General features: G+C 39.2%; 1 protein-coding gene across 1 annotated transcript in view; it reads left to right on the forward strand.

Annotated features, from left to right (window-relative positions):
* Xrn1 (5'-3' exoribonuclease 1) overlaps window positions 1–15,299 on the forward strand; it is a 98,348-nt gene that overhangs the window by 18,855 nt on the left and 64,194 nt on the right. The window contains exons 9-16 of the mRNA XM_051140745.1: window positions 403–470; window positions 787–924; window positions 4,153–4,219; window positions 4,427–4,532; window positions 6,186–6,275; window positions 8,438–8,594; window positions 10,837–10,956; window positions 13,990–14,159. Coding sequence (XP_050996702.1) covers window positions 403–470; window positions 787–924; window positions 4,153–4,219; window positions 4,427–4,532; window positions 6,186–6,275; window positions 8,438–8,594; window positions 10,837–10,956; window positions 13,990–14,159 — 916 coding nt within the window. The remainder of the gene's footprint in view (window positions 1–402; window positions 471–786; window positions 925–4,152; window positions 4,220–4,426; window positions 4,533–6,185; window positions 6,276–8,437; window positions 8,595–10,836; window positions 10,957–13,989; window positions 14,160–15,299) is intronic.

Below are 15,299 nucleotides of genomic sequence, written 5' to 3' on the forward strand. Positions count from 1 at the left end.
TACTATGTATCCCAGGCTGGCCTCAAACTCAAATCTTGCTGCCACAGCCTCCCAAACGATAGGACACAGGTGTGCACCCCTGAGCCGGCCACACGTTTTCATATATGGACATGTCAAGTTAAATATCACATAGACTATAATGCACATGGCATTGCTACAGATACGGTTGGAAATATGGACGCATTATTATTATATAACCTGGAATTTCCAATGTTTTACTTCAGTGCCTAAAATACAATAGTATAAACATTATAGAAACTAAAGCTGGCTTATAGAAAGTAAAACAATTAGAGAGTTTTCTTCATAAGAAGAATTGTTCAGCAGTTTGTGAAAGGAAGTTTAGAGAGCTATTGAGAAAGTAATGTCAGTTTTTACTGCAAGTTTAGATTTGGTTTATTTTAGGTTATATTAATGAAGGTGGACATCTCAACTTACCTCGGTTTGAGAGATACCTTGTGAAACTATCAGATGTGAGTAACTACAAGGTTTTTTGTTTGTTTCTTTCTTTTTTACTACTCTACAGTTGCTGTAAATGGTCATTAATTATTTAGTTAATACCAAAAAAAAAACTGTTTTGTAGCTTTGTTCTGATAGTTATTCTGTAAAGTTTCACTTGAATTATTTCAGTTTTACTTACTTCTGTTTAACTTTTAGAGTTAATGCTATTATATGTGTGTGTATATATAAATATTCTTCAATTTTCTATACCCCAGAAAGTTTTTGTGAGAAATTTAGTTTGTATTCTTTCAGACATGTTTAGATAATTTTTAACTGTATTTTCTTTAGTTTGATCGAGAGCACTTCAGTGAGGTTTTTGTGGACCTCAAGTGGTTTGAAAGTAAAGTTGGTAACAAGTACCTCAATGAAGCAGCAGGCATGGCAGCGGCAGAAGCTAGGGACTGCAGGGAGAAGAGGAAACCAAAGGTGAGCCGCCTCCAGGGCCTTTTTTTTATAAACTGTAACAATAAAACTAATATTTCTTGTCTCTCATTTTCCTTATGTTTCAGGGGGTTGTTTCATTTTTATTTCTTCCTAATGAACATCTAAATCTACTTTTCTTTCTGCCTTTGTGGTTTTTTTTTTTTCATATATTAAATATGTATTTAAGGAAAAATGAGTTTCTTGTTTTCACCTCTAAGGAATAGCATTATGCTTCCTCCATTAAGAAGCTAATAGAGCCGGGCATGGTGGCGCATGCTTTTAATCCCAGCCCTTGAGAGGCAGAGGCAGGTGGATCAAGGCCAGCCTGGTCTACAATGCGAGTGTCCAGGACAGCCAAGGCTACACAGCAAAACCCTGTCTCAAAAAACAAAGCAAGAAGAAGCTGATAAATGGGCTAAAGCGATAGCTCAGCAGTCAAGAGTGCTTGCGAGGATCCAGGCTCAGTTCCTGTGCCCCACATGGCAGCTCACAACAATAACTCCAGTTTCAGGGGATCTACCGCCCTCTGCTGGCCTCTGTGGGTACCAGGAATACATGTAGTATACAGAGAGACAGACAGACACTTGCGTACATACAAGATTTTAAAAATTAAGGATGCTAATAAATTAGCTTTTAAAATAAATTGTTTAAATTGTGTTATTTGAAAACATCAGACCACTGGACTAATTTATACTTATTTGGGGCCTCTGGGGGTTATTTACTTGTTTGTTTGCTTGTTTACTTGAGACCAGGTCTCATATAGTCTAGGTTGGTCTGATCTTCTGCCTCCATCTCCTGAGTGGTAGGACATATAAGTATGTTACATGGTGGTCTTCAACTAGCTCATTAAGTGTGAATATATATAGCATTTAATTTTGTGACACTAGGCCAGCAGTGAACTGATTAAAAATAATTACTGGTCTCCTCTCTAGGGGCTGGGGAGATGGCTTAGTGGTTAAGAGCACTTGCTACTCTTGCACAGGACCCAGGTTTGCCTCCCAGCACACAAGTGATGGCTTACAACCATCTGTAACTCCAGATCCGAGGGATCTAGCACCCTCTTGTGGCCTCCACGGGCATCAGACATGCATGCAGTACACTTAACATACATACAGGCAGACCATTCATACACATAAAATAAAGATAAATCAGCCTTTTAAAAATAGTACAATATCTAGTAAATGTTTCTGCTTAATATGAGTGATAGATTCAATGAGAATATTGTAGTGTTCTACAGAACATCTCTATTACAGAGTCTTGTGTGTGTTAGCCTGTCTCCAGCCTATTTATAATAATGGGATCCTGGCTTTATTTAAGCTCAAGACTAGTAAGTTTTCCTCTAGGAAATGTAACTACCATGGTTTTCCCTGGTACAGTTTTTCTGTTTTAATTTTTCTTCTCATCTTTTTCACATTTATGTGGTCTGGTGTGTGTGTGTGTTGTGTGTGTGTGTGTGTGTGTGTGTGTGTGTGTGTGCGTGCGCGCGCATTGGTATATGTGGAGACCTGAAGTTGTAATCTTCAGTTGCTCTTTGCTTTTTTTATTGGTCCAGGTGAACCACAGCCAAATCATAGCTCGCCATAGCTTCTCTCTAGTTTGCTAGCCGCCTTGCTCAGTGTATCCCCCCATGTCTGCCTCCCAAGTGCTGGGATATAAGCAGCCACCACAGCTGTCGGGCTTTCCTCATGAGTGCTTGAGATCTAACTCCAGTCCTCAATTGGCATCAGGTGCTGTATCCACCAAGCTATCTCCCCAGCCTGACATTGTGAGTAGCTTTTCCAGTGGACCTGAGCAGTGATCAGTCTGATTCCACCACATGGATTTCTCCTAGGAAAACAACTCTTGTTCTGGGTGTGATGGTACTAAAAATCTGACTTGAAATTCAGAGTCTCGAGGATCTTGAACTTCAAGTTAGGCCTGGGCTACACAGCAAGGCCACCTCAAATAGAAAGAAAGGAAAAGGAAAGAAAGAAGAAACTGTGCTATTTTGATGGGAACTTGTATTCGTAAAACTCAACATGTTAATAACTCCTGCCTCCTCCACCTACCTCTGTCTTCCAGGTTATATTAGAAATACATGTATGTAGTCATGATCCGTGAGCTAAAACTAGTGGAGGCTGGAGTTATATGACGAAAAGCTAATGGGATTCACTGCTGGTACCTAGGCAATCAAAAACAAGAGAGAAAGGATTAGATCCTAAATAAAAAAACAAAAACAAAAACAAAAACAAAAAAATAAAACCTCACAAAAACAGATAGCCAGAACATGGTTGAAAGAATAGTCTTAAGAATAACAAGATCAGCCGGGCGTGGTGGCGCACGCCTTTAATCCCAGCACTCGGGAGGCAGAGGCAGGCGGATCGCTGTGAGTTCGAGGCCAGCCTGGTCTACAAAGTGAGTCCAGGATGGCCAAGGCTACACAGAGAAACCCTGTCTCGAAAAACCAAAAAAAAAAAAAAGAATAACAAGATCAAGCCAGGAGCAGTGATAACCTCCTCTCTCCCCCGGTACTCGGGAGGCTGAGGCAGGTGGATCTCTGTGCGTTCAAGGCCAGCTTGGTCTACAAAGTGAGCCTAAGACAGCCAAGGCTACACAGAGAAATCCTGTCTCGAAAAACAAACAAACAAGAGTAACAAGATCAGCTGGGTGCAGTAGCCTGTAACCTCAGCACTCAGGGAGGCAGAGGCAGGCAGATCTCTTTCAGTTCAAGGCCAGCCTGATACAAAATGAGTCCAGATCAGCCAAGGCTACACAGAGAAGCCCTCTCTCAAAACAGCAACAACAACAACAAAAGGATAAGATCCAGAGATTCCGACAGCGCTCATTAAATCCAAGCTTTAACAAATAGATTGTATTAGTAGTAGCTCAAGATTTGCTGTTTAGCAGTGTTAAATTGATAGATGGTAAAATTATTTCATTTTCTTTATATTGTAATTAATATAATTTTTAGATATTCTTGGTTTTGTTACATATACTTAAATATACTTTTTTTACTTTAACACGAATTATAATATATCTGAGTTCCATATAATAAAGATGTATAACTTTAGAGAACAATTGATAACCAAAAAACATATACTGTTTCAATTTTTTTTTTTTAAGTAAGCTGGTACAGAGTATCCTTTAAAGATCATTTCAGTTACAGTTAGTATTTTTCTAATCTCCTGCTTACATTTCTGATTTGGAAACATATATTACTATTTATCTTATGGTGATTTATAATTTTTATAGGGCCAGGAAAATTCCTTAAGTTGGGCTGCGTTAGACAAAAGTGAAGGTGAAGGAGTGGCTTCTAGAGGTGAGTACGCGCTCTGTGCTTAATGTCACTTCATTGGCATCGGGCTTGTCATGCCTTTCCTTTATAAGCAGAGCCCAGCGGGACTGGATTGGACAGATTCCTATGATAGTTTATAAGCATCGATTTTGATATGCGTTGATCACCACATCACTAGGTGAAAAACAATATTCATAATTATCAGTCACATCTTTCTGGTTTTTCTCACAGATAATTTTGAAGATGAGACTGAAGATGATGATCTGTTTGAAACTGAATTTAGACAATATAAAAGAACGTATTACATGACGAAGATGGCTGTCGATGTAGTGTCTGAGTATGCTTTTACCAGTGCTTTTGTTTTGTAATAGAAACGGTAGATTTTGCGGTTCTTCAGAAAACAACATGATTTTGAGGAAGTAGTGAGAGATTATTGGTTTCATAAATTACGCATTTCATGATCGTAACTCTGGCATGTGTTCTATTGTTATAATAAGATTTGCCGAATAAACGGGGCGTGATGGCGCACGCCTTTAATCCCAGCACCCGGAGGCAGAGGCAGATGGATTGCTGTGAGTTTGAGGCCAGCCTGGTCTACAAAGTGAGTCCAGGACAGTCAAAGTTACACAGAGAAACCCTGTCTTGAAAAAACAAACAAACAAACAAACAAAGTCTACAAAATGAGTCCAGGACAGCCAAGGTTAACACAGAGAGACCCTGTCTTGAAAACCCAAAAAAATAAAAATTAAAATTAAAAATAAATTGCTGAATAGATGAACTAGGGAGATGGCTGAGGAGTTAGCGTTTGCCATACTACCTGAGTTGTACTCCCTAGCACCCATGTAAATGCTCAGCTCAGCTCCATAGCAAGATCTTGCCTTAAAGAAAGAAGGCTCACCAAACCTCTGCCTCATCATCTCTTCCCTCTGTCTCCAGAATCTGTACAACTATCAAATGGTGATTGCAAAAAGTTCCCAACAACTCAGAAAGATGCTTATAATCTAAAGACAGAAAACAAAGTCACATATTTATAATACACACATTTTCGATACTTTTCAAATTGGCTAAACAAGAAAGACTAGACTAGGTAGTGTGTGGCTAGTCTCAGCTCTTTGGGAAGCTAAACCCACAAGCTCACTAGAGCCCAGAAAGTCACTGAGCATGATAGCAGTGCCTCCTCCTAACAGTGGCTGAAAGCAGCATACTGAAATGACTAGTCATTGCTAGAAGGTGAAAGAATGGTTTTCTTAATTGCCCAGCTTCCTAGCAATCAGGAAATACTTATTTAAAATAAGAAGGCAGTATATTTCATGTTTAAAAGCATACCTACCAAGAGAACCGACTCCTGAAAGTTATCTCATGACCTCCACACAAGTATCATGGCATGCACACACACACACACACACACACACACACACACACACACACACACACACACACACATAAACAAGTTAATAATAAGACAATTTAAAGATATAAGCATACCTACCGGAAATACAGAGATAAGAAATTCCTAAGTGATTCTATGTGGCTTTAGACTATGGCTTGTTTTGTTGTGGAGATTTGAAGATTGGTTTAACCCAAACCTTAATAATGGGATTTGGCTTGAGACAGGAAGCTAGAAGAGAATCTTGTTGAAAGGATGCAGCACTGTTGTAGATGCTGTGGCCAGATTCCTAAGGACCCCTGGGTTGATTCTCATTCTCACTATTGAAGAGCCGATGGTACCACTTTATACGAAGTTCATTAGATGGCTCTTCAAACTTTATGTGAAAATAAGACACACTAACGACTTAAGTACGCACAGCAGGCTTAACTACCTTGGTAGTTGGTTTAGGACCTGTAAAGCAACCTTTCATGTGACAAGATGGAATTGGAAAATGTTGTGGAATTTTTCTGTTTATAACTTTTAGATATTAAAAATACACTGTAGACATTGGCCTATCCTCAGAAAACAGTGTTGTAATGAAAATACCCCTTTCTGTTCCAGTGAGTTTCTGGCTGACCAAGCGGCCTGTTACGTGCAGGCTATACAGTGGATCTTACATTATTACTATCACGGAGTCCAGTCCTGGAGCTGGTAAAGGCATCTCACTTTATAATGGTTCCGACTAGTAGAGTCTCATCTACGCCTCTTTCCTTTTATTTTTACTTATTTTTCATATACCAATGCAGTAAAATTTAAGTTAAATATAGTTTTTGCAGGATATTTGATTACACTATGAACCCCAAGACCGTGTTGTTTACTGGGAAAACGTGTTGTTAGTTATAGTGTGGCTGAGCCCTAACACATACCTTTAATTCAAGACAGGATTAAATAAAATCAACCATAGGTCAAGAGGCAGAGCAAGCAACCACTTGAAAGGGCGTGAACAGAAGAAAAAAACAATAGAGAGTAAGAGGAAGTCAGGAGGTTGGAGGGAAGGAGACATACAGGAAGTAGAAGTGGGAGACATTGAGTTTGAGGGATTGAGACAGTGTGGGGAAGGAGGTTTCCTTCTGGGACATAGGCTGAGAAGGAAGGTCAGGTGGTGCTTTCTCTGCCTCTCTGAACTGGCAGGCTTTCATCCCAGTATCTCACTCCTGAGTCTTCACTGATAAAATCAAGCAATTGAGATTTTTTATTAAAAAAAAAAAAAAAGTCTTTTTAAATGAAAATATTTTAAAGACTTTTAACTAAGATATTTATAGCCCTAGCCTTTGTTGATCTAAAGTTCCAAAATTCTCTATCAGTCTCAATCAAATGGGCTTAGATGCAGCTGCCAATAAAGCACTGGTGGAGGCTTTAGGTTCAGTCTCCAGCACCAGAGAGAAAGAGGGAGACTCAAGGCTATAGTTTCATAGTACAGCGCTTATCTAGTGTGGGTGAAGTCTGGGGTTTGATTCCTAGTACCCGCAAAGAACTAAAAATGAAAGAATCCGTTATGAAGCGTAACATGCTTAGGGCCTCTCAAGAAGAATCTAAATTAAAGATCCCTTTTTTGTTTTTGTTTTTGTTTTTTAATTTTGTGTGCGTTGGTGTTTTGCCTGCATTTATGTCTATGTGAGGGTGTCAGATCTTGGAGCTGCCGTGTGGGTGCTGGGATTTGAATTCAGGTCCTCTGGAAAAGCAGTCAGTTCCCTTAAGCACTGAGTCATCTCTCCAGCCCCTTATTTGTTATTTTTAAAGAAAGCTAAGTGCTAGTCGTTTCTGTTTAATTGCCAAGCAGTAAAATCAGGCACTTCAAAACCATATTTTCATATGTTCAAAGTAAACAATGTTTTCTACTTGCTACAGATGAAATTAAAACTCAGAAAACTTAAGTAATCGTTCCAAGATTGTCCCAAAGCCTATCTGCTTTGAACGTCAATGTGTCTTGCACTGTTTCATGTGCACTGCCTTTTAAGCCTTCCTGTCTGAGCTGTGTGCCATAATTACGGAATGTGAAAGGCTCAGGCAGCCCAGTTGGCTAAGCAGATAAAGGCGCTTGCCACCAAGCCTGCCATCCTGAGTTCAGTCCTTGGGATCCACATGATAGAGAGCTGCCTCTCACACGTTGTCCTCTGAACTCCACATGCACGCACACCCCCATACCCACAACTAATAAAATATCTTTTAAAAATTTTTAGTTTCTCCCTCTTTTCTCTTCCTTTCTCTCTTTATACTCTGTCTCCCTGTGTCCAGTGATCCAAAAACCTAGAGTGTATAGAAATATTTTTAATTTTATGTTCAAAGCTTTATTAAAACATGCCTATAGTTAAAGATGGAAAAATAGAATAAAGAAAATGTGTGTGGATGGTTGGTTTCATCTTGGTCACCAATATAGTCACATGTGTACTGATTTGAAGATAAAAGTTCTTAGAGTTGACTAATAATGGCTGTGTGAGCCGAGACCCACTGATCTTCTCCCCTTAGGAGCTGCTTGGAGCTTTATCTCAGTAGTTAGCAGAGGCAGTCGGATCTCTGTGAGTTCAAGGCCAGCCTGGTCGACAAAGAGAGTCCAGGACAGCCAGGGCTGTTACAAAGAGAAGCCCTGTCTTGAAAAGCCGTGTGTGTGTGTGTGTGTGTGTGTGTGTGTGTGTGTGTGTGTGTGTGTGTGTGTTGTAAGCTAAATTTTACAAAGGTGATAATTTCTTATATTCACGTGATAAAATTATGAATATGTTTTTAATTATTCCTGTGTTATTAAATAAATGTCAGAAAATGTTTAAGATTCACCATTTTGCATAAAGTTTTCAGTGTAAAACTTATTTTTCCCACAGGTATTATCCCTATCATTATGCGCCCTTCCTCTCTGATATCCGCAACCTCAGTTCACTCGAAATCCACTTTGAGCTGGGGCGACCCTTCAAGCCATTCGAGCAGCTTCTGGCTGTGCTTCCGTCGGCTAGCAAAAACTTGCTCCCTACGTGCTACCAGGTACGCGTTGGAATTGAATGACTTTTCTTAATGTTCTTTTTTTTTTTTTTTTTAATGATTTTTCTATTTATGTAAGTGTATGGGTGTTTTGCCTCCATGTATATATATCTATGCCCACAAAAGCCAGATGAGGGCATTGGGCCCCCTGGAACTGAACTTATGTACAGCTGTGAGCTGTCATGTAGATGTTGGAAAGATAGTTAGGGTGTTTAGCCACCGAGCCACCTCTCCAACCCCTTGTAGACCTTTTGTATTAATTCTTCATATAAACCTGGAAACATTGCTACCCAAATTAATTTAATAAACAAATTTTTATCTTAGACAATATTTATTTTTGTGTGTTTTTTGAGGTAAGGTTTCTCTGTGTAGCTCTGGCTATCCTAGAACTCACTCTGGAAACCAGGATGGCCTCAAACTCCCAGAGATTTGCCTGCTTCTGCTGGGATTAAAAGTGTGTGCCAACACTGGCTAGCTTTATTTTCAGCTAGATGCAACATTTTTAGCAAATCTTTGGCAAGTAATTCCTTCACCTTTAATTGATTTTTTTTTTTAATGCAAACTATAAACGTTTCAGTACCTGTTTTCTTCATTTCTACATTTTAAGCACACTATCTTAAAACAGGTAAAATCAGATGCCCTCTCCTTTGCGAAATATTTAAAGGATAATTCCTATTCTCTTAAGTCTTCTATTAGAGTGAGGGCAATTCTAATGAGTTATTATCTTAATATTAGTATTACCTGAAGATAATTTACATTTTTAAGCATTCCATTTATCAAATTAAAGGACTTTCCTCTTATTAATGTATTTCATATAACAAGAGGAAGACGGTCTCCAAAATCACTAAGCATACTATGCAGATTATAAAAGTAATCATCACTTATTTTTTCTAGGGTCTGTGTCAGCACCTCTAGCTCCGTGCCTAGTATCACACACACACACCCATTGCTCACTTAACTTTGTCATACTCCCTTCTGCCGCTTGCTGAGCCCTGCTCTACACTTGGTCCAGGGCCCAGCCTCCCTTTCTGAAATACCTTTGACATCTTCTTTTGTTTTTTCCTTCACCTAAACTAAGCTTTGATGGTTTACCACTCTTAGGCATAAGTATGTTATAATCACATTTGTTTAGTGCTCATGCAATAGCAATTAAATTTTAGATTATCACTTTACAGATATGCTACTTCTTTTTTAATTTTATAATCTTCCCTTTTCATTTCCTAATGCTTTTTGCATAAGACATTGATATGCTGTCTTTGTCTCCCTCTTTTATAAGCATAATAAAAATCTCTTATCCCACTCTGTCATTAATGATATTATGGCTCTTGAATTATACTTTTTTCCTTTTTAGACTATCTTTGATACTGGTAGTCATATTACTAGAATCAATTGGTTGGGAAGTAAATTATTAATTTGAGGTTGAAATGGACAACTGTTGGGAAGTGTGTGAAATGGACAACTGTTGGGAAGTGTGTGAAAGAAACTGAACTGAACTTATAAGGAAATAGAATTAAGGTTGTAGATCTTACAGAATGAAAAGACAACGGAAAAATTAAAATGGAACTGGCAAGAATCTCAGCAAATAAAAATGCTTGAAAAATAAATAAATAAATAAAATAAAAGTGCTTGCTGCCTCACGTGTTAACTTCAGTCCCCAGTGTCTGCATAATGCTAGGAGAGAAGTAACTTACAAGTTCTCCGCTGACCTCCATGGGCACACCACGACACGTGGGCACACACATACTAATACATAAAAGTTTCTAAGAAAAAATGACAGAATTAAAGTTAATAGTTGCTGTGGTGTGGTGGAACACACCTGTAAGTCCGGCATTCTTGAGACTGAGGCAGAAGGATCTTGAGTTCAAGGCCAACCTAGACTACTTTGATTCTGTCTCAAGACGGGTCGAGTAAGAGAGAGAGAAATAACTCATAGTAAAGGTAATTTTGCTACATAACTAAGTTTTTAAAAAAGGAAGTTAATTAGCAAGAATACAGTTGAAATTCTTACAGTTTGCTGAACAAACTGTCACAGGTTTGTAATCCCAACACTGGAGGCTAAGGCCAGGTGGGTCTTAAGACTAGGGAGATGCTGTCTCAGAAAAAAGAAAAAACATTTAGTTGGAAACTATAATATAACAAATACATTGTAGCCACCTAGTAAAGCAAGGAAATATTCTAAGTACATTAATGAAAACGTATTAATATTGTCCCATATATCTCAGTTTTCCTGTTTGTGTTTTCACAGCATTTGATGACCAGCGAAGACTCGCCAATCATAGAATATTATCCACCTGATTTTAAAACTGACCTAAATGGGAAACAACAGGAATGGGAAGCAGTGGTATTAATACCCTTCATTGATGAGGTCAGGATGTGAAGTGTTACATGAAGCACAGTCTTTTTTTTTTTTTAATTATTTTCTTTTTTTTTTTTTTTTAAGATTTATTTATTTATTATTATGTATACAGTGCTCTGCCTGCATGTATGACGCCGTCAGAAGAGTTCATTAGATCACATTATAGATGGTTGTGAGCCACCATGTGGTTGCTGGGAATTGAACTTAGGACCTCTGGAAGAGCAGTCAGTGCCCTTAACCTCTGAGCCGTCTCTCCAGCCCCAGCACAGTCTTTTTATTTGAGGGGGCAAAGATAATCTTAGGTGCCGTTCTCCAGAACCATCCTTCCTGGCATTGGAGCTTGCTTCCTAAGGGCCCTCCGGTCTCCATGTGCCAAGCACGTAGAGTACACGTGTGCACCATGAGCCGCCATGCTTAGCCTTTTGCATGGGCATGCTAAGAATCAAATCTAGGGCTTGATGGTTTTTACATCTAATCACTTTACCAACTACTTAATTTTTCAGGGTCACTATAGATTCTAGATATTAATCCCCTATCAGATATATAGATATCAAAGATTTTCTTCCATTTTATAGGCTGTCTTTTACCTTTGCAGATTGCTATTTTATTTCGTTTTACTGTTAAAAACTTCTTAATTTCACTCAATCTCGGTTTTGGATTGTTAGAATTATATCTTGTGTTTTTGGGTCCTTTCAGAAAGTCCTTGCTATCTGCTGTTTGGTGATGTGTCTTATTCTTTCATTTCTAAGATCTTGAGGTATATTATTTATTTATTTGAGATCACTAATCATTTTTTTAAATGTAAGCACTCACAGTTGTCAACATTCATCTTATAACTCCCTTAGCTGGACAATAGAATTCGTAGTATGCTGTACCTTCATTTTCAATTGATTCAAGAAACTTTTCAATTTCCTCCATGATTTCTTCAATCACCCACTTTATGTAACTGCGTATTATTCAGTTTCCATGTATTTGTATGGTTTTCATACTTTCTCTTTGCTATTGAAGTCTGTTATTATTCCACTATGATCTGATTAGATAAATACAAGGAATTATTGTGATTCCCTTTTTTGTGACTTTTTGAGACAGTTTCCAGCTTATCTTGATTTGCTGTGTAGTTGAAAATGACCTTAATCTGGTCCTCTAGCCTTTGCTTCCTAAATGCTGTGTTTGCTGGAGTGTACCACATACCTTGATTCTTTTGTGTTTGTAAAGATTAATCTGTGGTGCACGCCTTTAATCCCAGCACTCAGGTGGCAGAGGCATGTGGATGGATCCCTGTGAGTTCGAGGTCAGCCTGGTCTACAGAGGAGTCCAGGACAGCCAAGGCTACACAGAGAAACCCTGTTTTGGGGGGGCAGGGAGAGAAAGAAAAAAAACTGAAAAAAAAAAATCTGTGGCCTAGATTGTGGTCTATTTTAGACACAGCCCCATGGGCTGCTCAGAAGAATGTATATTTGATATCTCTTGTACATAGATGCCTCGTAAGTCTATTTGGTCTGTGGTATAGTTTGGCTATGAAACTTCTCTCTTAATTTTTGTGTGGATGACAGTGCAGTAGTAAAGTCATCTTGTATTAGTCAGGGTTCTCTGGAATAAGAGTTTAGAATGAATATATATATATATATATATATATATATATAGAGAGAGAGAGAGAGAGAGAGAGAGAGAGAGAGAGAGAGAGAGAACTTATAAAGTAAAGAGAATTTATAGAATGAATATATATAAAGGATATATGCAAGATTCATATATAAAGGAATATACATATATTATATGGATTTATTGGAATGACTTACAGGCTATAGTCCAGCTAATCCGACAGTGGCTGCCTGTAAATGGGAAATCCAAGAATACAGTACTTAGTTGCTCAGTCGCACAAGGCAGGTTGTCTTAGCTGCTCCTCTATATATGCTGGAATCCCAAAGAAACAGGCCCCAGTGCCGCTGAATGAATGGTCATGCTAGCAAGGCGAGGGCAAGCAGGCAGAGGGCAAAAGCTTCCTTCCTCCATGTCCTTATTTAGGCTTCCAGGAGAAGGCATGGCCCAGTTAGTGTGTCTTTCCTTCTCAAGATCAGATCAAAGATGTGTGTCTTCCTAACTCAAAGGTCTGCTAGAAATGGATTTATCCAAGCAAAAATAATCTCTCACAGGTGTGCCCTGCATTCCTAGATTGTAGTTCATTCCGGATGTAGTTGAGTTGACAACCAAAGGTAATCATCATAGTCTTCATTAGCACTCTGTCAAGACCTGTGAGGTTTTTTATGCCTATTGGCGTTTATGAAGCTGAGAGCTGCAGCATTTAGTGCATGTATCGCAATCATTATATCACTTTGATTAATTTTCCCTTAATATGTAATGTCTTTTTATCTTTTCTAACTTATTTTGGATATGAATCTACCTTTTCTTTTTTGGTTTTTCGAGACAGGGTTTCTGTGTGTAGCCTTGGCTGTCCTAGGCTCGCTTTGTAGACCAGGCTGGCCTTGAACTCTGCCTCCCGAGTGCTGGGATCAAAGACATATGCTACCACGCCCGGCTGAATCTACTTTTTCTTATCCTAATTTTTTTCTATACTGAGGCAGCTCCTGGCTTACCTTCTTACTCGGTAGTCTCTTCTCTCAGGCCCTTTTTGGTTGTTTTGTTGTGTCTTTTTTGTTTTGAGACAAGATGATGCATTGCTTGGTTATGTACCTGAGAATGACACTGAACTCTCGTTTTGACTTAGTTTTATCTCTTGTGTAATTTGTGTGTGTGTGTCTGTGTGTGCGCACACACAAATGTGTATGCACGCACTCATTCATGACACTGTTGACAGGTGAGGTCAGGACAATCTGTAAGAGTTGGTTTACCTCCCTCCATCATATATGTGTCCCAGGGGCTGAACTTAGGTCATCAGACTGGCAACAGGTGCCCTGACCTGCTGAGCCATTCCATCAGGCCAGGCTTATATTTTTTCAGAGCTGGTAGTATACAAAGGAGAAAATACTTTTCTGTATGTTGAGATTATGGAATTTTTTTTTAACCTTCTGCTATTATTTACATCAGAAACGATTGTTGGAAGCCATGGAGACATGTAACCACTCCCTCAAAAAAGAAGAGAGGAAAAGAAACCAACACAGTGAATGCCTAATGTGCTGGTATGATAGAGAAACAGAGTTCACCTACTCCTCTCCGTGGCCAGAAAAATTCCCTGCCATAGAGCAATGTCATGCCAGGTAATGTCGTTTAGTAATAGTTCTTCCCAACAATAAAAGATTTCTCTCTCTCTCTCTCTCTCTCTCTCTCTCTCTCTCTCTGTCTCTCTCTCTCTCTCACGCACGCACACACACACAGGCTTGAATAGCCATGAGCATTAACATTTTGTTATAGTTAATTGGTATTCAATAAGCTGGGTATTCCCATCTATTTAGGAGGCTGAGGTGGAAGGATCTTGCTTGAGCTCAGGATTACAAACAGCAACATAACAAGTCTAAAAATGAAATGAATAATTAATGAGCAACCAGCTTGTTAAACATCTCTCTCCATCGATCGCATCGTGCTCCACTTGGAGGAGATGCTCATTCACTTTCCTTCTACTGCAGTTTTGTGTGTTTTTTCTTGCTAGTATATCTCTGTACTTATTTCTAGACAGTTTCTGTTTTAAATCTTGTATATTTTTGTTTTCATTGTCCATGTCTGTATTCTGAGCATTAAGCTATAACTTGGCCTCTTACGGCCTTCAACTACCCAGCCGGAGATAAGAGAAAAATAAAGGGCCCCTGTTTTACTGCCGTAAATCTGTTTTTTCATTCTCTTTCCGTTAAAACGCTATCCCCATTGGCATTTTCTCTTTTCTTACCTTCCCTGAAAATAGTGTGTATGACAACTGAGTGAACAGTTTTCAGTTGTAGTATTTTTTTGTAAAAGTACAAAGGAAAACAAAACCTACTGTGGATGTTAATCTTTTAGAACATGAGCTGAGGAATGATGCTGTGCTCTGTGTTCGTGTGTGAGTGTAAGCCAGGGGCTGATGCCTCTTTCAGTCACTCTGCGCCTTCTTCTCCTTTTTTGCTTTTCAAGGCAGGGTTTCTCTCTCTCTATTCCAGGCTATCCTGAAACTCACACTATAGACCAGGCTATCCTCAAACTCACAGAGATCTGCCTGCCTCTGCCTCCTGAGTGCTGGGATTAAAGGCGGGTGCACCACGCCCGGCTTATTTCCTTGAGATAGGTTCTCTCACTGAACCTGGAACTCACCAATTTGGCTAGCCTGGCTAACCAACAAGTGCAGAATCCTCCTGTGCCCAGCTCCCCAGCACTGGGATTGCAGAGACATTCTGCCACACCTGCCTTTTCAAGTGGATGCTGGGGATTGA

Source organism: Acomys russatus, chromosome 32, assembly GCF_903995435.1.
Source record: "Acomys russatus chromosome 32, mAcoRus1.1, whole genome shotgun sequence".
In the NCBI taxonomy this organism is placed as follows: Eukaryota; Metazoa; Chordata; class Mammalia; order Rodentia; family Muridae; genus Acomys; species Acomys russatus.